This window comes from Mauremys reevesii, linkage group 6 (genome assembly GCF_016161935.1).
Source record: "Mauremys reevesii isolate NIE-2019 linkage group 6, ASM1616193v1, whole genome shotgun sequence".
Lineage (NCBI taxonomy): Eukaryota > Metazoa > Chordata > Testudines > Geoemydidae > Mauremys > Mauremys reevesii.
Genome location: NC_052628.1, coordinates 130,426,858 through 130,453,598, shown reverse-complemented (window position 1 = coordinate 130,453,598; position 26,741 = coordinate 130,426,858). Strand labels below are relative to the sequence as shown.

The 26,741-nt window shown below is 50.0% G+C and overlaps 1 protein-coding gene across 2 annotated transcripts in view; it reads right to left on the bottom strand.

Annotated features, from left to right (window-relative positions):
- Window positions 1-4,947: 4,947 nt before the first annotated feature.
- CORO2A (coronin 2A) overlaps window positions 4,948-26,741 on the bottom strand; it is a 115,666-nt gene continuing 93,872 nt past the window's right edge. Inside the window, exons 9-13 of one of the 2 annotated variants that reach the window (XM_039544865.1) lie at window positions 24,753-24,865; window positions 20,275-20,365; window positions 19,719-19,990; window positions 17,961-18,085; window positions 4,948-13,915 (exon numbers count right to left, since the gene is read on the bottom strand). In XM_039544865.1, coding sequence (XP_039400799.1) covers window positions 13,888-13,915; window positions 17,961-18,085; window positions 19,719-19,990; window positions 20,275-20,365; window positions 24,753-24,865 — 629 coding nt within the window. In that variant the 3' untranslated portion in view covers window positions 4,948-13,887. Of the gene's footprint in view, window positions 13,916-17,304; window positions 18,086-19,718; window positions 19,991-20,274; window positions 20,366-24,752; window positions 24,866-26,741 lie in introns of those variants that run through there. The other variant, XM_039544866.1, reaches the window with a different exon arrangement.

The following is a 26,741-nucleotide window of genomic DNA, read 5'->3' as shown; positions in this document are numbered from 1 at the left end:
TGTCCTCACCACCAATAGTCTGCTGGGACAGTGGAACGCCAGAACAGGATTTTAAAAATAAACTGGCCAAGATTTGTGCTGAGACAAACTTAAAGTGGCCAGATGCCCTTCCTTTGGCACTGATGAGTATAAGAGCCATTCCCAATCGAAAGACTGAACTCGGCCCTCATGAAATTTTGACAGGGCGCCCAATGCGACTACCAGCTGTACCCCCACTAACCCTAGCTCAGATGGACATTCATTTAATGGATAACATAATGCTTAAGTATTGTCAGGCACTAATGAAATGTGTTAAGTCTTTTTATACACAGGTGAAGGAAGCATTACCGAAGGATCCTGTGCAACCTTGCCACTCGTTGGAACCAGGAGACTGGGTCTACATAAAGATCCATCAACGAAAGACTGCCTTGGCTCCATGCTGGAAAGGCCCTTTCCTAGTCCTGTTGACTACCAACACCGCTGTGAAGTGCCAAAGACTGACTGCCTGGACCCAGGATTCTCACTGCAAAAAGACCCCTCCACATCAGGAGAATTTTCCTACTGATGATTAGCCTATTTCTCCTTCTAGTTCTACTGTGCTTCTGGACAGCAGGGAAAAAGGACAAGGTGATGTGCTTGTAACCTCTCCCTTGTCCACTGACATCTACTGTGCCTTTAAACTTTTCTAGACGAAGCAAAACCATTACAGGATGTCCTGGTAATCTCCCCTGTAGGATGCTGAACCACGACTGCTTCAGGAAAGAAGAAGAAACACTCACTCAACTGACATTGCCAAAGTCCAGGAATTCCTGACCAAAAAGGACATTGGGAACTGACCCTGGTGAAGAAACAAAGAATTATACACTGGCAGGAAAAATTTTGTGGGACCCATGCTTGGGAATGTGGTATTAATTGGATTTTGGGGTTTATTCTACAGGCTGCGCCCTGTGTTTTGGATAAATCCTTCAGTACGTATTGCCCTCCCTAATTGGATTTTAAATGACATTGCCCTTATCAGGTTTTCAAATCACTTCTACATACCCAGATTGCTCACAAGGGACTGCCATTAGATTAGCACAACAGAGGGCCTGGGTTTTTTTTTTCCTCTGGAAAGAAAGAGAATTGACGACATCCCTGTGGGCTAGGGGCCAATAGTGCAGCAGCCATTTGGAATATTCTTAAAAGACAAGAACATAATAAGAAATTGGGCCAACTAGAAAAGGCTACTAGCCTTATTTTTGAAGCTCAGCTATCTTAAGTACAGGCTGGAGCTGGTGAGTTACATGTCATTTCCACCCTATGACCCAGAAGTTACTGACAGAGATGGTATTGAATATCACTTAGGCTGGGAAGGCATTGCAGTGGGATCTAGTATGTTTAGAAATTCAGGATTTCGAGTGATCTTGAGCACGAAACTTGGCCCACTGCCCTTACAGACGCATCAGGAGTACCATCTGATCTGTGGTCGTGGAGACATATTTGGACACTTTCTGGATGGAAGTGTGGACATTCACAGTGCTCCTTCCAAGCATATGGACCGGTTAGGGTGGGTGTGGCTCCCACATACCGAATCCTGCTGGGTCCATGGGGAGGATGCATATGGGACTAAATTATTCACTGAGACATCTGGGAAATTAAACCACTTGGTATACCTACCTGATTTATAGTCAGTGCCCCAATCCCTTAATTGTTAAATGAACATTCCACTCTTTTGTCCATGCATTCATTCCTGGGTTGGGGGTGACTAAGCTCAAAAGAGCAGTTGTAAATATTTCTGCAGAGCTTGCTTCATTGCTTTTTGTCTTTAAAGTTTGAGAAAACTCGCCAAAAGTTTGTTGAGTATTCTCAAAGGGGGGAATTGTTGGTGTCACTAGGCCTAAGTAAACCAAAGTTGTGACTGCAGGCCTGAGTGAACCAGAGGTCTTCCATGCTGTGAACTTTAACCAGCCTAAGATGCTAACAGACAGCAAGCAAAATGTGTAACTGTCAGCTGTCTCAGCTTGCAGATGCAGGAGTTTGAAACAGCAAAAGCGGCGGGGAGGAGGGGGAGAGGGGGGAGAAAAGTCTACATGTGCCTGGGCCGACAAGGCCAAAGATAAGCATGCGAATGGGAACTTTTCTAACACGCTGAAATGTAATGTTTAAAGTAACTGCTGTTGGGAAGGGATGGGTGAGGGGGAAAACCAAACAAAAGGCTTACACAAACAAGGGGGGTATAAATGCTGGGACCCCGCCTGCGCGCGGGTGTGCAGGATTTGAGAATGCTTTTTCTCCCTGGCACCTTATTTGGGCTCAAATAAACGTGGTTTGCTTCTCCACCCTGGTGTGTTAATTAGTGCGACGCACACCGGGCAACGAACCCTGCTGTTGCTCCGCCTCGGGCCCTTTGAGCCGGCAACACAGTGGATCTCAAACTTTTGCACTGGTGATCCCTCTCGCACAGCAAACCTCTGAGTGCAACCTCCCTTATAAATTAAAAACACTTTTTAAAATATTTAACACTATTATAAATGCTGGCGGTGAAGCATGGCTTGGGGGTGGAGGCTGACAGCTCGCAACTCCCCTCCCCCCATAATAACCTCATGATCCCCGAGGGGTCATGCCCCCCAGTTTGAGAACCCCTGGTTTGGAGCCCCACTTGCTTCCCGCTAGGCCCAAGGTGCTTGGCTCCCTCCCATGTGCTTTGGGGAGGCAGGAATTTACCACAGAAATCAGCGCTGCACTCGGATATAATACCAGCAACTTTACCTGGGCAAGGACACAACCCACGATTAGTAAGAGGGACCCTTCAGCAACACACACAGCACCCCCTCAACAGTACAACGCACGGAGCCCCCAGTCCTTCAGAGTACTTCCACTGACCGTTATGAGTTCATATTGCTCCATCTCAGCCTCGGTCCTGTAGGCCTATTACAGGTATCTCGTACCTCTCACGGGGATCCCTGGTGCGTGGGTGCAACGGGAGCTCCCAGTCTCTACCCTCTCACAGGCCTCCATCGCCATGGCTACCACTCCAGTCAAGCCTCCCAGGCAGGCAGGCCCTGGGCCACTTTCCCAGCCTGGCTGCAGCCACCTATGCTGCTTCTCCCTAGGCCTATCCCTAGCCCCATGTCCAGGTGATTCCAAAATTGGGCCTGCTTGCTCCAGCCTCAGTCACAAAGCACCTCTTTCCAATCCTGCTTCTATGCCCACTGGCTGATAAAGTGGCCTATGGCCTGCCCCCAGCCCAACTTCAAAAGAGCTAAGCTCCCAGTCTAGACGTGCATCCTCCTTCTCCAACCAAGAGCAGGGAGTGAGGGATGGGATTTCCTCCCAGTCCTCTGGCCAATAGCTGCATAGGGCCTGCTCTATTTGCTCACCCCTCAATCAATTAGCTGGGCTTTGGACAGGTAGGCCTGCCCTGTTCCAGACTGCTGCTGTGGGCATGGGAAGGGAGGCCTTCCCCTCAGGCAGCCTGCAGAGCATGCAGTGGTGCTTCTAGCACCCCCACCCTTGTGCACTATGGCTAGAGCTAGTGATTTGGGGTGCTACCATTTCTGGGGGCCCAACTTGAGGCACTTTAAAGGGGCCTGATTTTTAGAAGTCCAAAACAACCATAGCTGAATTCACTGGTGCTGCTGATGCTTAGCAGCTCTGGAAAAATGGGGCACTATTAAAGTGTCCCAACTTGAGCACCCAGACACTGGGGCACCCCAAATAACAGCCATTTCTGAATATTTGGGTCCACAATAATAGGGAACAGCTGTGCAGGCAGCTTGACTTGTGCAGCTATGGGCAGGAGTGACCAGCAGTGTCCTATACTCCACAAACTGCATTGAATAAATGCAGGAGAGGGCTCTGCGGTTCCCCAGAAATGGGGAAAATAAATGTAAAATAGATTAAACATGCTGTAGCTTTAACCTTGCAGACCCATGTGCTCTCCCACCCCTGGGTCTTCAGATAGAAGTGTGGGAATTGCCATGATGGACCATCCAGCCCTGTCTCTGACAATGTCCAGCACCAGATGTTTCAGAGGACAGTGCAAGAACCCACACAGCATATAGCTGGGAGGCAATAAAACCCTCCCCGTGATGGTCCTACCCTAACCACTAATAGAGATTGCCTTTAAAACAGGAGGGTTTATCTCCTGTCCTATACTCTGTTAGTATTAACTATTATAACTCTGGAAAGTCTTGTTAACGACATAGATGTCTCATCTCTCTTTGAACCTTGCTAAATTCATGGCCGGCAGGACATCCTGCCAGGAGACATGAGTTTCACAGGCTAGTCACACCTTGTGTGAAAACATATTTCCCTCCTCTATCAGTTTTGAATTTGCCACTTCCCAATGCAACTGAATCTCCCCTTCTTCTGGAGTGGTGAAATACTGAGATTAGAAGCTCCTGCTCTCCCACCCCTAGACTGGGAGTGGTCCTGGGACCCCTGAGGGTGCCTAAGATTTCCAAAGGAGTCTGTACCTGGCACCTCCATTCGAAATTTGTTAGGAGTTGCCAATTAAAAAAGGATGAACCCCACTGCTCTAGACCATTCCTTATTTTATATACCATCATGCTCACCCCCAAGCTGTTCCTCAATCATGCTGAAACGACCCCCATCCCCTCCCCGCATTGCTGCTTCTCCCCTGGAGCCACTACTCTTCAGTCACCTCCTCTACCCCCTTCCCAATCCCAGTGCTGCCTGGGCAAGGCAAGAGCAGCCGCAGCAGCCCTGCCCCTTCCCATCCCATGTGCAGGGAGAGTCAGCAGAACACAACAGGATGCGTCTCCAGGAAGTACAGACACGCTACTTACTTCGTGGGGGAGGAGCAGGGTTCTCTTTTGCTGAGAACTCAAAGCTTGAGCTCCTACTTATGGTTCCTTCAAGTCTAGGGTCCAGCACAAACATTTCAGCGCCCAGAACAGTGTAATGGTCGAAAGGCGGGAAATACCCAGCAACAAGAGAGATCTCAATGCTTAAATATTAGTTTTATTAGAAATTGGCTAAACACAGCAATATAATCTAAAGGGCACTGAGATGAGTACCCAACTTGGGTGCCCAGAAGGGAAGGCTCAAAGGAAGATATACATGGGTTTACAATAATCTACTGTTCCTGCCAACTAACATAAGGCCACCCATCCACATGAGCAAAGGGAACAGTCAGAGAAACACATTGCCGAGCCTGCTCAGGTAGTCCATGGTGTTGAATTTTTCTTTAAGTAAATTAACCATTAGCAAAACAAACCCTTAATATATTAAAAAGTAAAATTCTAGCCAGCTATTTATTCTTTAGTTATATTTGCTTTACAGATTGCACAATTCCATTTTCCTTTTGGGTTTTTCCCTTTTTTCTATTTTTTACAAAGATACAAGGAATTTAAGAAAATGTCAAAATCATCATTCACACATATTTAGGCACAGGTTAATAAAGCATAAACCAATGTCTGCCATTACATTTCTTTCTGTAAAAGATTTATGACTACATTTCAGCACTACATTGACACAGAGGTATTATTTAAAAGATCATATTCAAGTGCTGATTAGATATTTTTTGTTCTCTGAAAGGTTGATAGTAAACAATAAACACAAATATTATGTTTTCAAGTAAACATTGAGATCAACAAGTCTATTGATAATTGGTTAAAAACCATGATTCCTGATCAATTTTGAGGCTATCTGGTCATATACATAAACAAAAGTACAATCACTAAGAAGACTCAAAAATGCCGTGTAAAGATGATTTTCCTGTTATTTTAGCTGACAAATAATTTAAATAATTTATTCTGAATAAAAAACAAAACTAAAAGTAAAGAAAATACACCTTGTGCTGACATGAAAAGGCATGATACTGTATTTATCAATAAGGTTGTCTCTGATGTGTCTGGTTTTTAATCAGAGCTGGTTGGAAAATGATGATGTATCACACCAATGATGTCCGGAAGTTTCCATGAAAACCTGTTATTGAAATGTTCATGTTCAGAGCTTTGGGGTGTAGATGATAACCTGCACAAAGTATCACATTTCTGGTTAAAAACATCTGCCCAACTCGAATTTGCCTAACCTTTGGAAATGGTGATTTGGGTGCATATGCCAGCTCTGCAGCCAAAGGGCTGGTGCTACATCACCGCCACCCCTGCTGAACCATGCAGGGCGGTGTGTTCTACAGACAGCACTCCGTACAAAACAACCGCAGCATAACTAGTATTTCTTTTACCCCACAGTGTGGAGACACAGACGAGGAAAGCCAAGTATAAAGCCGTTTGTAGCACATGAAGAAAGGGTTACTCACCTTGTGCAGTAACTGTGGTTCTTCAAGATGGGTGTCCCTACAGATGCTTCATTTCAGAGCCATTTGAGCCCTTGATTAGAGATTTTCCATTAGCACTGTTTGTTCAGCCCACACATGGCTCTATACAACCTTGTGGCACACACTGAGGGTTGTGCGGGAAAACCATCCTTGGTTCCTTCTCTATCTGACCATCCAGCAAAGAACAGTCCAAAGCAGAGGGGACAGAGGACAGGTAGTGGAGCACCCACAGCTATTGCAAGTAATGTCTCTATAGGTGCTCCACTTCAGGTGACTTCCAAGCAATATCCTCATAGGGAACAGAGAGCTTTGGAATTGAGTCCAAGACTGAAGACAGTACAGCAGAACTAAGTGCCACATCTGATTTAGTGGTATGGACCAAGGGGTAGTGTTCAGTAAAGGCATGAACTGATGTCCATGTAGCAGCTCTGCATCTCTTGGATATTGGCATGTTTTTGAGTAACACTCTGGGAGTTGCTTATCATCCGGTAGAGTGTGCTATTGTCCTCTGGGGGGCCAAAGCACCAGCTGGATCATGGCAAGCAACAATATTCCCAATGATCCCTCTCAACGTCTCTGTGAAGAAATCATGGACCCTCTAGAGCTTTCTGTGATGGAGACAAACATTCTAGGTGATTCCAAAATTGCTTGGTCCTATCCAGGTAAAAGGCAAATGCCCATCGTACATCTAACATATGAAAGGAGGTCTCATGTGGTCTCTGGGGTTTCGGAAAAAATATTGGTATATGAATATACTTGTCTAAGATGGAAATCTGACGGCACTTAGGTGAGAACTTTGGGCATGGCCGTAAGGAGATCTTGTCCCTGAAAAATACCATTAAGGCTCCAATCTCTCCCACCCTGCAGGCTGACATGGCAGGTATTAGAAAGGTCATCTTCCTAGATTACTCCTGACAGAATTCTGCACCCATGTGGAGGCACAGAATTCATATGGCCCGCATATTTCTGTGCCCCCCACGCAGAAAAACGCAAAAGAAATCTCTGGGAGGACACACGTCTCTACCCCAGCAGCCCAGGCTGTGTGGCTGTTCTGCATGCCTGGAGCAGCTTCAAGACACAAATCACTGTGGGGAAAGGGGCAGGGCTGGCCAACAAGAAAGAGAGACTCTGTCCCTCTCTCTTGATACTGCAGCTCGAGGGGCATGGAGGAGGGTAGGTCTTTTTGTTTTGCAGGAGAAAGGCTCTGTCCCCAAGGCAGAAGTATAGCAGCCTGCCTGCCTAGTAAAATGTAACTTCTTGAGAATTGAAAAAACACTTAATTAAATATTACTATAATGTTACTGGAAATTGTTTGTTTTAAAGTAAAAGAAAATAGCTTTTGTAAAAAACAACACATTTTGTTAATGTTTCTGTTGATGGTTAATTGACCTCATTCTCTGAGGCAGAAATGTAACATGGTTAATTATTCTAGTGTTAGTTAACAGTTCCCATCCTCAGTCAAGTCCCCCAGGAGCAAAAAAACCTGTAAAAGTTTTAAAGCCCCTACATTGCCAGAGTGATGTAAAGCTTTATAAATGACAGTAAGGGAATCAGCTAGGAAGATCTATGCGCATTCTCACTTTTTTCCTGTGCCAAAGTAGCACAATGGGCTTACGTTTTTACTTACCCATTTAAAAAAAAAAAAGACTTTTGAGGGCAAATAAAACATTTACCAAGCAGTCAATAAAATGTCAGGACAATCAGAACCAAGCACTTCCCAAAGTACCCAGCTAGGTCCAGGACAATGATTAGCAAAACTCTATGACTTTCACATGTAAAAGTCTGAGCAATTTAAAATTACATTCTCCATTTTTTTCCCTGTTTGGTGTTCTGTAACATAATTTAAATGATAATCCAGGATTATAACTGGAATGCAGGGTATTAGTTACCAAGTATTTGTAACTTAACTTTCATGTGTTTAGGAACTACTTAATAGTTAGTGACTTTTTTTCTGTATTGTACTTTAAATAACTTACCAAAACAATTGAAACTGGTGTGATTATATTGCATTATTTTGACAAATAACATTTGCAGAATTTTAAGTTTTAGGCGCATATTTTTTAATTTTTTTGCGCAGAATCCCCCCAGGAGTAATAGATAAATGAACCAAGGTTCCATAGGCTCAAATGGAGGTCCCATGAAGTATCTAAGTACCAGGTTGAGGTCCCAAGTTGGAGAAAGATCCTTAACCTGGGGGTAAAGTTTCCCCAAAACCTTAATAAATCTAGAGGTCACAAACACAGAAAACCCCGCTAGTGGGAATGAAATGCTGATATAGCAGCCCGATGGATCTTAATATAACTCATTGATAAAACCAATATTTTTAAATCCAGCAGATAACCCAAGATGACCAAGAGCAGCCAAGATTCAGGCACAAGGAGGTGATGTTGACATTGGTGGTTGAACTTTTTCCACTTCTGAAGATATGTAATTTGAGTGACTCCCTTCTACTATTTTAGTAATACTGGGTGTACGCCTGTTGAGCAGATGGATTCTAATCCTGCTTCGAGACAGAGGGCCCCCAGGTTGGGGTGAAGCACCCAACTTGCATCCTGGGAGAGGAGATGAGGGGACAGCAGTAAGATTGAATGCCGGCTGCACACACAGGTGAAGAAGATATGGATACCAAGCTTGCCTTGGCCAAGCTGGTAATATGAGGATATCCCTGGCCTTGTCCTGTCTGATTTTATTCATCTGCCAGAATTAGAATTACTGGTGTCAGAGGAATGCGTAAAACAGGCCCTTCAACCAGGGAAAGCGAAAAGCGTGTCCCAAAGAGAGGCAACCTAAGCCTCCTCTTGAGCAGAAAAGGGAACACTTCTTGTTGCTGAATGTGGCAAATAGGTCCACCTTGGGAAGTCCCCACCTCTGGAGTAGCCTGTGAAGAAGTTGAGTCCAACTCCCATTTGTAGCCCTTGGAGAAGCACCTGCTGAGCATATCAGCTGTGACATTCTGGGCTCCAGGAAGGGAGAGGATGGAGATCTGAATCTGATGGGCTATACACCAGTTCCACAATTTTATAACTTTGGCACACAGGGGGGATCTTGCCATTATCCGTCATGATCCTGATGGATTTGCCCTTGATGAGAGATATGAATGGAAGGCAGGCATTCCTGACTGCGCTGAGTTCCAACAAGAGACTGGTTTCCTGAGATGACCATCTGCTCCGAGTTGTGAGGGTATTGAGATATGCTCCCCACCCTAACAGTGATGTATCCATTGTCACAGTTATTGTTAGAGCTAGGTGGATGAAAGGGACATCTGCACAATGTGTTGATTCTTTCACCAGTCCAGGGAGTTATTTACCGGGACAGGACCTGTCTGTCCAAGTTGTCTTGGTTGAGGAATAGTTCCTCCTGAACTGGCCTTGAAAGCAGCAGGGGACATAATCTTGTGTACTCAGTCACAAAGATGCAAGCTGCCATACAACCCAGGAGCTGCAAACAGTTCCTTACTTTAGTACAGGGGCTTCCTTGAATCATATTGAACAGATTCAACAGAATTATGAATCTGTACTTGGGAAGAAAGACTGCCAACGAATGTAAATCTGCCCCTATGAATGGTATTCTCTGTACAGGGGCTATCTTGGACTACTTCACGTTTAGCTGGAGACCCAACTCCTGGAAAAGAGAGCGCGCTATCCAGGTGGAAGTTAGTTGTAAGTTAGTTGCTTTGTAAGATTGGCCCTTGAGGAGCCAGTCGTTGAGATACAGGAAGACTAAAATTGCTTCTTGTCGAAGGTAAACAGCCGCTACTGCTAGAATTTTTGAGAACACCCTTGGGGCCAAAGACAAGCCAAAGGGAAATACACCTGTCCCATGGTGAAAACACAGGTATCTCTTGTGTGCAGGATGTATTGCTATATGGAAACAGGCGTCCTTGTAGTCAAGGGTTGAAAAACCAATCTCCTGGCTCTAGAGAGGGAATTATAGCTGTCAGAATCACCATCCTGAACTTTTGAGGCTTTCCAAATTTGTTCGGTTGTTTTAGATCTGAGGTCAGACGCCAACCTCCATCCTTCTTTGGCACAAGATAACACGAAGTAAAACCCTTTTCCTGTGTGAGGGGATGGGATGTGTTCTATTGCTCAGTGTGTCTCTTGGCTCAGTATAGTCTCATGAGAGAGGTCCCTGAAGATGGACAGGGTGGAAGGAAATGAAGTGGATGGTGCTGACCCACCTGTTTGTTGCAATACATCACCAGGCCTGTTTGAAATGGGAAGGTGACCTCCAAAAGAGGAGAGGTGTGTAAAAGGTTGCTAGCTTGCAAACTGGAGCTGAGAAGGTCAAACCTGTCAAAATAGCTGTTTTAATGATGACTGGGCACTCACTAAAGAAGGATGAGAAGCTCATTTCCTTGTCTTTTTCTAGTAGGTTTGGTGGTTCTGTGAAAACTAGAGAACTGAGCTGGGTGTGATCTCTGGGCAGCTTGAGACCTGCTAAATCTCGTTTGTGGGGGTGTATCTACCCAGAGCCCCCCACATGGCCCTGGAGCCCTTTGGCTGTCAGATGGGACGTCCTCAACATATTCTGAACCTCTCTCAGAAACCCCGACGTCTGGAGTCGTGACACCCTGTACATGACAAACACATTGCAAATGAACCTAGCAGCAACATCCAACAGAATCTAAAGACACTTGAAGAGAGTTTCTGGCTAATAACTGACCCTATTTAATGATGGCCTGGAAGTGTTCACTGTGCTTCTGTGGAACACTGTTCAATAAAGCTGTTCAATACGGAATGCAAACATGTTGTAATTGTGTAATCATATTCAGCCACAATTGCCTGATAGTTTGCAGTCCAAAACTGGAGGGTTGCAGATGCAAATGCCTTTTGTCCAAAAGGGTCTAACTTTTCCTGGTTCTTATCATAAGGAGTAGACCTGGAGTAATGCTGTTTACCCCCCTCTTTTACGACATCCATCACAAGGGAATTGGGGTGGGGAGCAGTAGGAAAACAAATATTCTGAGTCTCTGGGATAAACATAATTGCCTGTTCACATGTTGGCAGGATGGTGGCAGAAGTTTGACACACAGTCTTTGCTGGATCCAGGAATGCTTCATTAATGGGTAGTGCAACCTGGGTGGGTGTACCTGATTGCAGAATATTCAGGAGCTTGCATTGAGAGTCTTTAACCTCCTCAGGGGATATCCGGAGGGTGTTAGCCACCTTCTTCACAAGGACCTGGAATTGACAAAAATCATCAGCTATCAATGGTGTTGAGAGCATGGCTGTCCCATCTGGCAACAAAGACAAAATAGGGTTGAAGAGTAGCCTCCTTCCCCCCACAGCCTCCTATTTCTCGAAGGTCTCTTTGTGTTGGGGGTTTGGTGTAAGGGACTGTGTAACCCTAATCTCCCAGTGGAATAGAGCTGGAGGTCTGGCAAATTGCTGCCAATATGTCACCCATGGATCCCAGTATGCCGAGTGAGTAGGACCATATGTGAGAGGGGACAATACCCATCATCCCTGACATGGACAAGGAATCTTATCAAAGTATGGGTTTCTGTGATGATTTGGAAAGGAACTTCTCACTGATAAGGACGAGACCGATTGAATGTCTCTTTCATCTCTCTCAGTGTCCTGCAGTGGGGGTGGGTTTGCCTCCAATAGAAAAGGATGGAGAATCCTGTGGTACTGGGTAAGCCGGAGACTGGGGTTTCTGTACTGAGAGTCATTCAGCACCCATAAGCAGTGGGGACTCTGGCTTGTCTAACACTGACAAGTCCCTGGAGTAGTGGAATTCCTTGGTACTGAGTGGGTCAGTACTGATGCAGCAGTTGGCGTGGACAGTACTGTTGGTTTGGAGTGCGTAGGCACCGGTGCTGAAGACTTTGATTTTTGTCAGTACCAACAGAGCCAAGTGGGAAGTTACTGCCGGTAAGTATGATGTAGATGGTGCTGTTCTAGAGCACTGTATGTCCCGTACCTCCCCGTCCTTCACAGATGGTACTGGGGCCCTGCTGGAGCTGTTTCTCTGAAGTGCTCCAGGATCTCTCAGCTCCGCCAGTACTAGAGGAAGGGTCTTTTGCCTCCACAGTTCTGAGTCAAGAAGATGAGGCCACTGACCCTGTAGACCTAATGGGAGCTCAGAACTTCTTGGGGGCTTGAGGTGGCAGACTGAGCTCCTCTTCTTGGAGCCTTCCCTGAGTCCTCTGAGGTCTTCCCCTTCCTAGGAAATACCTTGGCCAAGACTGAGGGATCACTGGATCTGCCCAGAGATAGATGTATGGGCTGGGGCATCTCCTGACCTGACTCAGAGGTGGTCGAAGGGAGTGCTCAATCAGCATCAGCTTCAGTTAGGTCTCCCGATTCTTCTGTGCTCTAGATTTGAGAGCCAAGAAAAAATTACACTCTTGGGAGATAAGAGACTCTCCCAAGCAACAGGTACACTTAGAGTGGCCGTTGCTGATCAGGCTAGCTCCTGACAAGGCCAGCAGCCTTTGAAACCTGCCAAGCCAGGCTTGCCCAGCCAGGCCAGAAAAATTACGCAGGAAAAACGGGGAGAGGAAAAGCTGAACCTCTCACAGCTATCAAACTAATCCTAAAGCAATAAAAACTAATTAAGGCCTGATCTGTTGTGTTACCTACATCACCTGATGGCTGTCAGTCCTGCATGGAGCTCACAGCTGGAGCCTCCACCCCGCCCCAGGGCTGACAGCCCAAACTGTGAGTCCTGCCCAGGGCTCAACTTCACAGCAGGAAACCTACTAGCAGTGAAATTGACATTCTTATCAGTTTCACGGCTGCTATGATTTCACATTTCCTCTCTGGCTCCTCCGGCTGTCAGCCCTGGGGTGGCGGGGAGGGGGGGCTCCAGCTGTCAGCTCTGGGGTGGGGGGGGCTCTGGCTGTCAGCCCTGCACAGCTGTCAGTGCCCCACAATGCCCCTCTTCAGTTGGCACAAGCTCTCCTGGTGAGCATGCACAGCGCTGGCAGGAAAGTAGCGTGGACTCCAACAGCCAATTCAATGACTGCGGTGGCTGTAGGCCAACCTGACTTCAGTTGACCTAAACCTGTAGTGTGGACATGCCTTCAGTAACAAGGACTGTAAACACGCTGCGGTGTGCACGAGGCAGAGACGCTGGAGCTCGGTCTCAGCGACGCGGCAGAGAAGGAACTGAGGACCGTTCACCTGCACAGCCCTATACAACCATGGAGGGCGCCGCAAGGTTGTGTAGAGCACGTGTGATTGGACAGACACTGCTAATGCAAAATCTCCGATCAAGGGCTCGAGAGGCGCGTATGCATGTGCAGTGGAGCACACACAGGGGCACTATTAAAAGGAGAACATAGTTTCCCCCCAGCCAATAGAGGAGACCAGTTTACAGTGAAGCAAGGAAGTGTGTGACTGGTTTTAGCACCTATGTTTATTGGTTCTTATTTAGAGCTGCATGGGGCTGTGTGAACTCTCCCTGCAGCACAGCTAAAGGAGAGGCATGTTGCCATTCTTCTCTGACTCTTACCTACCAGAGTTTAAGCATGTGTCGGCCCAACCCTGCAAACACGTCTCTTCCGGGCATTTTCCTTGGAGTCAGGGCGAGCAGGTTCTGGGCCCATGGGAGTGTTTGCAGGACAGAGCCCTCAATTCTCTCTTGCAGATGAATCCTCGTTGTTGCAGTGACTTTTAGTTACAGCAATTCTTCCTTCTGTCCCTTGGAAAATGGCTGAGTTTAGAGAATGGGCCTGGCATGCAGCCCTGTTCACAGCCGTCCCCCACAGACGGACTCTCCTTACCGGAGTGCAGGTGAAAGCTGGCTCCCGCCTACACCCTTGTTTTCTGTTCACATTGCGTGAGAAGTGGGAGTGGCCAGGGCCAGGCCTGTAACTGACCCACACCTTCTTTGCAGTGCACAATGTTAGGGTAACAGGGCAGTGGCGGTGGCTGGCTGGGAAGCTGTTGCAGACACGGGGAGTGGGACAGTGGGGCAAGAGCTGCAATGGGGCATGAACGAAGGAGGCAGAGGAGTGGGTGGACATGCGCTTTGGATGGTGCAGAGAGGAGCAGATGAGGTGGCAGAGGCTGAGCCAAAAGTGCCTGGAACCAATGGGGCATCCAGGCAGGTAGGGAAGTCAGGTCAGGGAAATGATGTCGGTGCCCATGGGGTGAGATGGGATGGAGGGACAGGATGGGAGGATGGGACTGGGGGAGGCCAGGGAAGGGGAAGTTGCAGGCGTTAAGGCAGGAGATGACATGGGACAAAGCTGAGATGGTGGCAATGGGCTGCATGTACAAGCCTGTTTAATGGGAAGGTTGGAAAGTGTTAAGCTGCTTGGGGCAAGCAATGGGCCCAAGTCTCCAGCTGGGCCCAAGAGATTTATGCCAGAGTTAACATGACTCCAGGATGTCACTCCCTGTGTGCAGTGCAAGCCAATGATGCCCAGTGCAATGCAGCCCTACAGTGCCCTGTGCAGTGTAGTGTGGGCCTACAGCATCCAGTATAGTGCAGTGCAGCCCCTATAGTGCCCTGTGCAGCAGTGTAGCCTTAGAGCACCATGTACAGTGCAGTGTTGACCTATGGCATCCAGTGTAGTGCAGTGAGGCCTACAGTGCCTTGTACAGCAGGGCAACCCTGGAACACCATGTGCAGTGCACTGAAGACTTGTGGCATTCAGCGTAGTGCAGTGCAGGCCTACAGAGCTCTATGCAGAGCAGTTAGGTGTTAATAATAAGCCAGAGGAGGGGAAACATCAGGGGAGATATTAACCTCAGCTTTAGAGACGTGGAGCTTGAGGTGATACCAAGAACATTGCAGCGTTAGGCAGAGCCTCTCCAGGTCTTTGGTACTGGCCTTATGACAGGGCCACTCCCTGACCCAGCCCTTGTGCAGGGGCAGAGATGTTCTCACACAGCAGCCACATGGATTTTCAGCACCCACTTGCCTCCAGTGACTCTCTCACTCTTCTGGGAAACTAAGGCCTAAAAGAGTGCGGCTGGCCGTCTCGTTGCCTATGCGCCCTGGGCGGCATGTCCTGGGCAGAGCTCCTGCATTTCCCTCCTCCAGGAAGCACCAGGAGCATCGTGTGACAGAATCCCGTCCCTGGTTAGTGCAATGCGCTGTCCTTTGACATCACCCCCGGTGCCCACAGGCCTTTACGCCAGCATGCAGCCTGATCGCCCTGGGGCAGGGGCAGGAGCGCCAGAAACTCGCTAGACGTGGAGGGGCCACTAGTGCCTGAACTGCGGCCCCACCCCCACTCCTTCCCCAGGGCCCCACCCTCACTCCACCTCTTCCCCCCAGGGCCCTGCCTGCCGCTTGCTCTTCTCACCGCCCGTAAGCCAGGAAGGAAGTGGCTATGCCCTCCCACTTTTAGAAGTGATGGGGGCCATGGCCTCTGGCTCCCCGGGCTGAAGGGACAGGGGCTGCTATCCGGCCTGCCCTGGGGGCTTTCTGCTGCACCAGAACAAGGGGAGGCAGCGTCCAGCCTGCAGCAGGAGTTCATTGCTCTCATGACCCTCCCCATCAAACACCCTTTTGGTGGGGGCCAGGGGAAGAGCAGCAGCAGGGGCCAGTTCCAGTCTGGGTGTTGTGATGGTTCCTCTGAGGGCTCCACTCCACACAGCACCTGTCTGGCACTGGCAGCCTTCCCGCTTCCCCACCTGCCATGGAGGGCAGGGCCACTGCAGCTGCAGTCCAAGCACAGGCTGGCAGCAGGCCCCATGCTTAAAGCCACATGCCTGTAGCACACAGAGGAGTCACACGGAGGCTGCAGGCCGGAGCCCCGGCAGCCCTGCTCCAGCTCCCTCATAGCACACAGAGGAGTCACACGGAGGCTGCAGACCAGAGCCCGGCCAGCCCTGCTCCAGCGCCCTCATAGCACGCAGGGGAGTCACACGGAGGCCGCAGGCCGGAGCCCCGGCAGCCCTGCTCCAGCTCCCTCATAGCACACAGAGGAGTCACACGGAGGCTGCAGACCAGAGCCCGGCCAGCCCTGCTCCAGCTCCCTCATAGCACACAGAGGAGTCACACGGAGGCTGCAGGCCGGAGCCCGGCCAGCCCTGCTCCAGCTCCCTCATAGCACGCAGGGGAGTCACACGGAGGCTGCAGACCAGAGTCCGGCCAGCCCTGCTCCAGCTCCCTCATAGCACACAGGGGAGTCACACCGAGGCTGCAGGCCGGAGCCCGGCCAGCCCTGCTCCAGCGCCCTCATAGCACGCAGGGGAGTCACACGGAGGCCGCAGACCAGAGGCCCAGCAGCCCTGCTCCAGCGCCCTCATAGCACACAGGGGAGTCACACGGAGGCCGCAGACCAGAGGCCCAGCAGCCCTGCTCCAGCGCCCTCATAGCACGCAGGGGAGTCACACGGAGGCTGCAGGCCGGAGCCCGGCCAGCCCTGCTCCAGCGCCCTCATAGCACGCAGGGGAGTCACACGGAGGCTGCAGGCAGGAGCCCGGCCAGCCCTGCTCCAGCTCCCTCATAGCACGCAGGGGAGTCACACGGAGGCTGCAGGCCGGAGCCCGGCCAGCCCTGCTCCAGCTCCCTCATAGCACGCAGGGGAGTCACACGGAGGCTGCAGACCAGAGCCCGGCCAGCCCTGCTCCAGCGCCCTCATAGCACGCAGGGGAGTCACACGGAGGCCGCAGACCAGAGGCCCAGCAGCCCTGCTCCAGCGCCCTCATAGCACGCAGGGGAGTCACACGGAGGCTGCAGGCCGGAGCCCAGCCAGCCCTGCTCCAGCTCCCTCATAGCACGCAGGGGAGTCACACGGAGGCCGCAGACCAGAGCCCGGCCAGCCCTGCTCCAGCGCCCTTGTGGTGCGCAGGGGAGTCACACGGAGGCTGCAGGCCGGAGCCCAGCCAGCCCTGCTCCAGCGCCCTCATAGCACACAGGGGAGTCACACGGAGGCTGCAGACCAGAGCCCCGGCAGCCCTGCTCCAGCTCCCTCATAGCACGCAGGGGAGTCACACGGAGGCCGCAGACCAGAGCCCGGCCAGCCCTGCTCCAGCGCCCTTGTGGTGCGCAGGGGAGTCACACGGAGGCTGCAGGCCGGAGCCCAGCCAGCCCTGCTCCAGCGCCCTCATAGCACGCAGGGGAGTCACACGGAGGCCGCAGACCAGAGCCCGTCCAGCCCTGCTCCAGCGCCCTCATAGCACGCAGGGGAGTCACACGGAGGCCGCAGGCCGGAGCCCGGCCAGCCCTGCTCCAGCGCCCTTGTGGTGCGCAGGGGAGTCACATGGAGGCTGCAGGCCGGAGCCCGGCCAGCCCTGCTCCAGCGCCCTCATAGCACGCAGGGGAGTCACACGGAGGCCGCAGGCAGGAGCCCAGCCAGCCCTGCTCCAGCTCCCTCATAGCACGCAGGGGAGTCACACGGAGGCTGCAGACCAGAGCCCGTCCAGCCCTGCTCCAGCGCCCTTGTGGTGCGCAGGGGAGTTGCACGGAGGCCGCAGACCAGAGTCTTTCCTGCACTGTTCCAGCCTCAGTCTCCTCAGACTTGGTGCAGCTCTGGAAGTGCCTTTAACCTGGGATCCCCTGCAGTGAGAGAACTGGCTGGCAGCACATTGCAGAGCTGCCAAGCAGATCCACACGCAGCACCCAGGACAGCAGGCAGGTGGCCATCAGGGCCAAGGGAAGTTTGCACTGCATTCACCTCCTTTTTCCCAATGCAAAACATAGAACGAGTCATTCTCATGAGGCCCTGGGTGTCTGCTGCAGGCACAGTGCATGCCCTGGCGGCAGAGCGGGCCTGCCACCTCAGTACCTGCCCGAGTCCATGCGGATGTTTTTAATCTCCAGTTCTAGCTGTTTGACTTGAACGTCCCTCTGGTTAACCAGCTCTCGCAGTCTCCGGATTTCTTCCTGCTGTCGGTAAAACATCTGCAACAGCTGTAAAACAAACAGCATTTCTGTTTATTTCTGTTGTGCCCCAGCTGGGTCTAGGCATAATGCACATGAACGTCTGTGCTCCACTGCAGCTCTACAGCATAAACCAGGGTGCCCAGAGCCTCCCAAAGCAGCTAGGCACTGCAGTCACTACCTGACAGCTTAGACTAGGCACCTTGCCCATGCCAGGCACCACCTGTTGTCCCTGCAAAGCTCTACATCCTTAACACACAGGAAAGGAAAGAGACAGAAGAATAGGCATTTCTTTCCATCCCAGCCCCACCCCCAGGCAAGGTGACTCCAATCCACCAATGGGCTGCTTGCTAAAACACTGCCCTGGCACTCAGGACACCTGGGTCCAATTCCTGGCTGTGCCATTGACTCCCTGTGCTCCCTTAGGCAAGTCTACACTACAATATTAAGTCGACCTAAGTTACATCAGTGTACAGCCACCAAAGTAATTACATCGCTTTTACACATGCACACTATGCTCCTGGTGTCAGCAATGCGCATCCTCACCAGGAACGCTTGCACCGATTTAACTGTCAGTGTGGGACATTGTGGGATGGCTTCTGAAAGGCAGCCACACACGATGCAAGCAACGCAGTGTCTACACTGATGCTGCACTGACCTAACTACATCGAGCTCAGCACTACACCTCTCGCAGAGGTGGAGTATTAAACCAGTATAGCGGGTGAGTACACTAAAATGTATCTCCCACCAATGTAAGACACTGAGGCCATGTCTACACTACAAAATTAGGTCAACTTACGTTAGGTCCACCTACAGCCACGGCAGTAATTCAATTGGCTATTGGTGTTCACACACTGCCGGCGGAAGGAGGGTAGCATGTCCTCACCAGAAGAGCTTGCACTGACTGACGTGGGTCACTGTGGGGCACTGACGGTTGTGCAGAGCTCACCTACCACAGTCCTCTAGCCCCGGGGGCTGACAGCCAGAGACCAAAGCTGAAATCATAGGACCCATGAAACTGACAAGAATGTCAATTTCACTTCTGGTAGGCTCCCTGCTGTGAAACTGAGTCCTGGGCCCGGCTGACAGCTTCTGCTGTTGGCCCAGCAGTGGAGGGCGGGTTCCAGCTGTGGGCCCTGCGCAGGGCTGACAGCCAACAGGCAATGGAAATAATGCAGTGTCTACACTGACACTGCCAACTACACCAACCTATGTGCTATGCCTTTCGCAGAGGTGGAGTTACTAAGTCAGTGTAGTGGGCGACTTACATCACTGGGAGCTACATTTTAGTGTGGACGCTTAGAGAGTTAGGTCGATGTAAGCTGCCTTACGTTGACCTAACTCTGCAGTGTAGACCAGGGCTCAGTTCCCATCTGTCCAACGGCGATGGTAACCATTCCTTTGTTGTTTACATCGTGAACTCCCAGGGGGCAGGGGCATGGACAGGTCTTGGCTAGCGCTAGTTGTGTGCCCAGCATGCTGGCACTGAAGTCGGGGGTTTCTTTAGCTCTGCTTATGCACCCAAGTCCCACACTGCAGACCCTTGGCATTGTTTTTCAGTTCAATCTATGCCTATACAAAACATCTGCAGTTTGCACACGTTGCCAGCTGCATGTAATTCCCCCCCACACCCCCACGCCCACATGCTTTCCCACAGCCAGACCTCATTCTCAGTTTTGGGTGGAGGACACTCAAATAAGTCGAAGCCATTTGAAAGCTGCATTTGTCGGTCTCCCTGCGACCTTTCCTCCACTTTTTTCTGGCCTCTCTTTTCTTGGATCCCACTTTGCTTCTGAATTTCCTTCATTGCCATTCTTTCTGTCCTGCCCTGGTACCGGTTTGATTCTGTGGACAGCGGCGATGGTTCTTTCTCAGGAAATTGTGGCAGAGAATTCAGGATTTCAGAGCCTGGTCTCAAAGATACCAGGACAGGACCTACAATGTAAGTAGGTGAATGGTTAGCACACATGTAGAGCACACACATCAGCCCTGAACAAAACACAGGAGATCTCTAGGTTCAAATAATCAGGCTCACGTTTGGAGTTATTTCCAAAGGTAATACACAGCTCTGAGACACTCAGTACAGATTTTTTATTTATACAATTTTTCCTCTGCCAAGATTTTCCAGTAGCTAAAGAGTAAAATAGCTAATGACATTTTGTGAATACACCAGACAATCCAATCAATGTTTGACTCTGTCCTCTTTCTGCAAGCCTGACCTTTATTAATTCCATTCAGCCATTCCTGCGCTGTGAGTGCTGGCTGGGCTCCAGCTGTCATCGGGTAGATGTCTTCCTGGTACGACTCCGACTGCAAATACACAGACAGCACAGTCACAGCTGCCGCTGCCAGCTACTGACAGCTTCAACACGTTCCCGAGAAGAAGACTTTTCAGCATGAGAGACTAGCCATGGGAGCATTTCACAATGACTGATCCCTTACAGCCCTGTTTTGTTTATGACTTTCACATTTGCCATGAAAATGTACTAGCCCTGACACCAAATCCACTTGGCTCCCCAATAGTAGAAGGAGAATGACAACAAAACAGCCAGAGACATTCCTCTCCTTTGCTCAACACTTACTTGCATTGGAAAAGGGGAATTTTGCAAGACATTTTTTAGTTCATTTCAGTAAGACTATTATTTATGCAAGCACCATATGAAGGGGGAATCCAGCCACCATTGGTGTTAGTGACAAAGCTCCCATTAACTTCAGTAGGGTCAGGATTTCAGCCAAAGTGAATATTAAAGACAAAGCACAAGCAGGAAGGAGTTGGATGGTTTGAAAGTGCTGGTGTAGTCTGATAAACTGTCCCTCAAAATGGCACCCTGTAACCCCCATATTCATTATGCACATAGGGTTGTGATATTTCATACAACACATGCCATGTAAGGTATCATATGAAAGGTCATGATCTCCTGAAACCCGTTCTTCTGTCCAAATATGTATATCATTCACATGTATAAAGTTATGAGATTTTGCTGTATGGTTGTTACTGAAATATGCTGTAAGTTTGCTAGTGACATACAAAGAAGGCAAACCATGCCCAGGAAGGTGCTCAATGACTATTAATCATCAGGGGAGGTGTAATCAAGGGATTTACAATTCAATGACAGCTGCCCAAGCACCACACAATGGGGACTGCTCAACTGCTCAACTCTATGGCTCAGTTGCATAAGACCACACCAGAAGATTGCTCAACCCAGTGACTCAGCAAAGCCCACCAAGACATGTCTGGGCAAGTGTCTTCTCGGCACAGGGACAAAGGATATAAAATAGGAAACAGTTGCAGTATGCCTTTGCCTTTCTCCTCCCCCACCTACGCTGGAAGCAACAGGAATGCCGAGAAGCCGAGGATGACCTGACTAACCTAATTGCCTTCTATGATGAGATAACCGGCTCTGTGGATGAGGGGAAAGCAGTGGATGTGCTATTTCTGGACTTTAGCAAAGCTTTTGATACAGTCTCCCACAGTATTCTTGCCAGCAAGTTAAAGAAGTCTGGGCTGGATGAATGGACGGTAAGGTGGATAGAAAACTGGCTAGATGGTCGGGCTCAAAGGGTAGCGATCAATGGTTCCATGTCTAGTCGGCAGCCGGTATCAAGTGGAGTGCCCCAAGGGTCGGTGCTGGGGCTGGTTTTGTTCAATATCTTCATTAACGATCTGGAGGATGGTGTGGACTGCACCCTCAGCAAGTTTGCAGATGACACTAAACTGGGAGGAGTGGTTGATACGCTGGAGGGTAGGGGTAGGATACAGAGGGACCTAGACAAATTAGAGGATTGGGCCAAAAGAAATATGATGAGGTTCAACAAGGACAAGTGCAGAGTCCTGCACTTAGGACGGAAGAATCCCATCCACTGTTACAGACTAGGGACCGAATGGCTGGGCAGCAGTTCTGCAGAAAAAGACCTAGGGGTTACGGTGGACGAAAAGCTGAATATGAGTCAACAGTGTGCCCTTGTTGCCAAGAAGGCTAATGGCATTTTGGGTTGTATAAGTAGGGGCATTTCCAGCAGATCGAGGGATGTGATCATTCCCCTCTACTCAGCACTGGCGAGGCCTCATTTGGAGTAATGTGGATAAATTGGAGAGAGTCCAGCGGAGGGCAACAAAAATGATTAGGGGGCTGGAGCACATGACTTATGAGGAGAGGCTGAGGGAACTGGGATTGTTTAGTCTGCAGAAGAGAAGAATGAGGAGGGATTTGATAGCTGCTTTCAACTACATGAAAGGGGGTTCCAAAGAGGATGGATCTAGACTGTTCTCAGTGGTAGAAGATGACAGAACAAGGAGTAATGGTCTCAAGTTGCAGAGGGGGAGGTTTAGGTTGGACATTAGGAAAAACTTTTTCACTAGTAGGGTGGTGAAGAACTGGAATGGGTTCCCTAGGGAGGTGATGGAATCTCCTTCCTTAGAGGTTTTTAAGGTCAGGCTTGACAAAGCCCTGGCTGGGATGATTTAGTTGGGTTTGGTCCTGCTTTGAGCAGGGGGTTGGACTAGATACCTCCTGAGGTCCCTTCCAACCCTGAGATTCTATGATTCTAGAAGACTGGTCCAGGCTTAAGAGAAGCCTGTTCATCCACTGGGGTGAGAAAACTGCTGATCTAAATACTGCTTAATGTAATAAGGTTTAAGATTTAGATTGTGTGTTTATCTTCTATTTTCTTTGGTAACTTTCTCTAATCTTTCATGCCTACCATTTGTAATCACTTAAAATTTATAATTCTGTAGTTAATAAATCTGTTTTATACTTTACCTAAAACAGTGTATTTTGTGTGAAGTGCTTGGGAAACCTCAGCTCAGTTTACAAAGCCTGGTGCATGTCCTCTCCACATTGAGGGAAGAGCTGACTGGGTAATAAACTTACACTGGTCAGGCTTCTAACCAGGCAGGGCAAGACAGTAAAGTTCTGGGGTGCAAGGCTAAGGAGGTGGGGGGAATTGGCTGGTGCCTTTCTCTGTTTGATTCATGAGTGGCTCAGGGAGCATTCATGCAATCTAGCTGGGTGTGGGGCTCCACATACGGTTGTGCTGAGTGATAACAGCACCTGGAGGGGTTTGCTGCTTGTCACTGGCAAAGCACTGTGAGAGGGAGTCCAGGCTGGAGAGTTAAGGGAGCACAGCAGTACCCTATTTCCAGGTTGCACCCCAGGGATCCCGTCACACGTAGCTGTTAGACAGAGCAGCATCTGAGGAACATGCACTTTTGGGTGCTTAGCATGAAAGGTGGACAGGGACTCACTGGCGCTAGCACAGTGCCACAATGGAGTTTGTGAATTCACCCATGGCAATACCCCTGCGCAATGCTGCCATAGGTTTATAAACTGTGCTGCAGCTTCCACTGACAGACTCAGTAGCTCAAGGAGCCATGACATGAGCAGATCAGAGAGTAAGTGACAGGAGGTCCTGGTTCCAGTCTCACCTGCACTGTCATTGCACCAGGACTGAGGCTGGACACATTTATAAGCTGCTTCTACACCAGAGCATGACAGTGTTGCACACGCAGTGTAGACAGCCTGGTACCTGTGAGTGGCGCTTGATCAGATCATGCCACCACACCCCTCCAAGTCACCCTTCTTATCAATGGCTCTCCTTGGGGAGGCTGTGTTTGAGGAAGTTCACAGCCAGGCATTTTGCAAGCCATTCACACTTGTTTCAGTGAATCCATCCCACATACGGTGACACAGGTGACCACCAGGCAGGAGAAGAACAGTTCCTGCATTCTGAAGCACGGGCCCATAAGGATGTGGCCTTGGCAGCAATCAAGGCCTGGGGATGCACTTTTAAAGGCTTTTTCCCTAAAGCTGAAATAACTCCACTTCGAGCCCCAAGCCAGTAACCTGGGAGCCTGTATGTAGATCCATAGCACTCCAGTGCCTTTGATAGGCAATTTATTCCCCACATGCAGAGGGTTTTAAACAGGAAAACTTTCCTGAAGAACGGGAAGGGAAATGACAGGGTGAACTTGTATAAATTTATCACTTACCAATTTCTATCACTGCTACCCTAACGTGCAGGAGTCTCAGTCCCAAACTAAACCCATCCTCAGAATGAGCCATCCCCTCCTAACAGCTGCTCTCCATCAGCTCAGCGCTTCGTAATGCTGCTCCTCACACAGTGCTGTAAGCTGGTCAAAGTGCTGCACTGCTCCATCCTTCGGGTGTGATCCTTAGCTCTCAGCTGGAACAGCTACTCCACTCCGCCTGTAAACACCAGCTCTCCACTGGGGACAAGATCCCCACAGCTGCTCTGCTCCCTCCACACAATACAGCTGCTTCTTTCAGCTCCGCTCTTTTAGAAAAGGATCAGTGGTAGCAGTGACCCTCCCCAGACTCCCTACCCCCCAGAGAAGTACAGCAGCCCAGAAGCATGCACTGTCCTTCCCTACTCCTGGCAACCATCACTCTCCATCAGGGTGACCCCGAGCCCAGTCACTGTCCAGGCCTTTCCCAGGGGTTCCCAACAGGAGCCCTAGGTACAAGCTGTACCCCAATTATACCTCAATGTCCCCAAATGATGCACAGTTCCTATATAAATGAGGTACTGCCTCGCCCTGTCAGCTCCTTTCCCTGGTCAGTTCTATGCCACAGAGCTTACAAAGGAAACCCGCTCAGCCCCCGCCTCCCCCTCCCGCTCAGTAGTGCACTATCAGGCACAGTGGCTGTGAGTGAGAGGGCTGCTGACGCACACCTACCCGGCGAGGAACAATCATAGAGACGGGCTCAATCAGGCTTTTGCCTGGGATCAGTTTGTAGAACCGGAAGATCTCGCAGGCCGACACGTCAAGGCCCCTCTTTGGCATGATTCCTGAGGGGAGAGCAGAAGAAATGGCAGGTGGGGGTTGTAACAGCGCCCTTCCACCAGCAAACACCCCAGGCGGGCATACTGACCCTCCCGCCAGATGCATGCCTCAGAGGGCAGGTCCAGCCCCTTCTCGTTCCAAGTGACATTACAAGAGCCAGGTGGCTTGTACTGGACCAACGGCTGTGGGACGTTGGGGGGAATTCCCATCTCCTAAGGGATGCAGCATGCTTGGTTGAGAGCTGGATTCCTTCTGAAGCAGACAGGCTTCAAGCACCTGATGATGGGCTGCCTTGGCTGGCAGTGACCCCACTGCACAGACATGGAAAGGGGCAGTGGGGTCTGCTACCCTGACTGCCAGTGACCCCACTACAGAGACCAATCTTATTTATCATTTTCAATAAGGACCTTGGTGTGAGATAATAAAAACTGTAATGGTCTCCACTCAGGGTCTGGTTGGGAAGCCACAACCCTGGACTGCCAAGGGGAGTGTGGGGAGGGGAGCCTGGGCCCTCCCACTCCTCCAGGCTCCGACCCAGGGCCCCTTGGGCTACCAGTAACCTGGCAACCAAGACTACTTAAGGCTGTTTTCCCTGGGCCTCTTCCCACCTGGGGTCACCTCAGTCCAAGGTCTTCGCCTGGTGGGAAAATCCAAATCACAAGAAAGCAGGAGGAAGTCGGCACTGTCCAGGACCACAGGATACTTCCCTCTCTGCTTGTCTCTGCAGAGGGTCCTCCCTTCCTCCCTCCCTCACAGGGCAGCTGCATTTTGTTTTGTTGTGCTCTCCTCTGCTGGAGCTGTGGGCTGCAGGTCTGCTCACCTTCAGCACCACTCCCCAACTGAGCTAATTCGCTGCCTTTTCATTCCTCCAGAAGATGGAGCATTTTTGTTTTGTTCAATATCTTCATTAACGATCTGGAGGATGGTGTGGACTGCACCCTTAGCAAGTTTGCAGATGACACTAAACTGGGAGGAGTGGTTGATACGCTGGAGGGTAGGGATAGGATAGCCAGGATGGGTAAGAATGGTGTCCCTAGCCTCTGTTCGTCAGAGGATGGAGATGGATGGCAGGAGAGAGATCACTTGATCATTGCCTGTTAGGTTCACTCCCTCAGGGGCACGTGGCATTGGCCACTGTCGGTAGACAGATACTGGGCTGGATGGACCTTTGGTCTGACCCGGTACGGCCTTTCTTATGTTCTTATGTTCTTACAGAGGGACCTAGACAAATTAGAGGATTGGGCCAAAAGAAATATGATGAGGTTCAACAAGGACAAGTGCAGAGTCCTGCACTTAGGACGGAAGAATCCCATGCACTGTTACAGACTAGGGACCGAATGGCTGAGCAGCAGTTCTGCAGAAAAGGACTTAGGGGTTACGGTGAATGAAAAGCTGGATCTGAGTCAACAGTGTGCCCTTGTTGCCAAGAAGGCTAATGGCATTTTGGGTTGTATAAGTAGGGGCATTTCCAGCAGATCAAGGGATGTGATCATTCCCCTCTACTCAGCACTGGTGAGGCCTCATCTGGAGTACTGTGTCCAGTTTGGGGCCTCACACTACAAGAAGGATGTGGATAAATTGGAGAGAGTCCAGCGGAGGGCAACAATAATGATTAGGGGGCTGGAGCACATGACTTATGAGGAGAGGCTGAGGGAACTGGGATTGTTTAGTCTGCAGAAGAGAAGAATGAGGAGGGATTTGATAGCTGCTTTCAACTACCTGAAAGGGGGTTCCAAAGAGGATGGATCTAGACTGTTCTCAGTGGTAGAAGATGACAGAACAAGGAGTAATGGTCTCAAGTTGCAGAGGGGGAGGTTTAGGTTGGACATTAGGAAAAACTTTTTCACTAGTAGGGTGGTGAAGCACTGGAATGGGTTACCT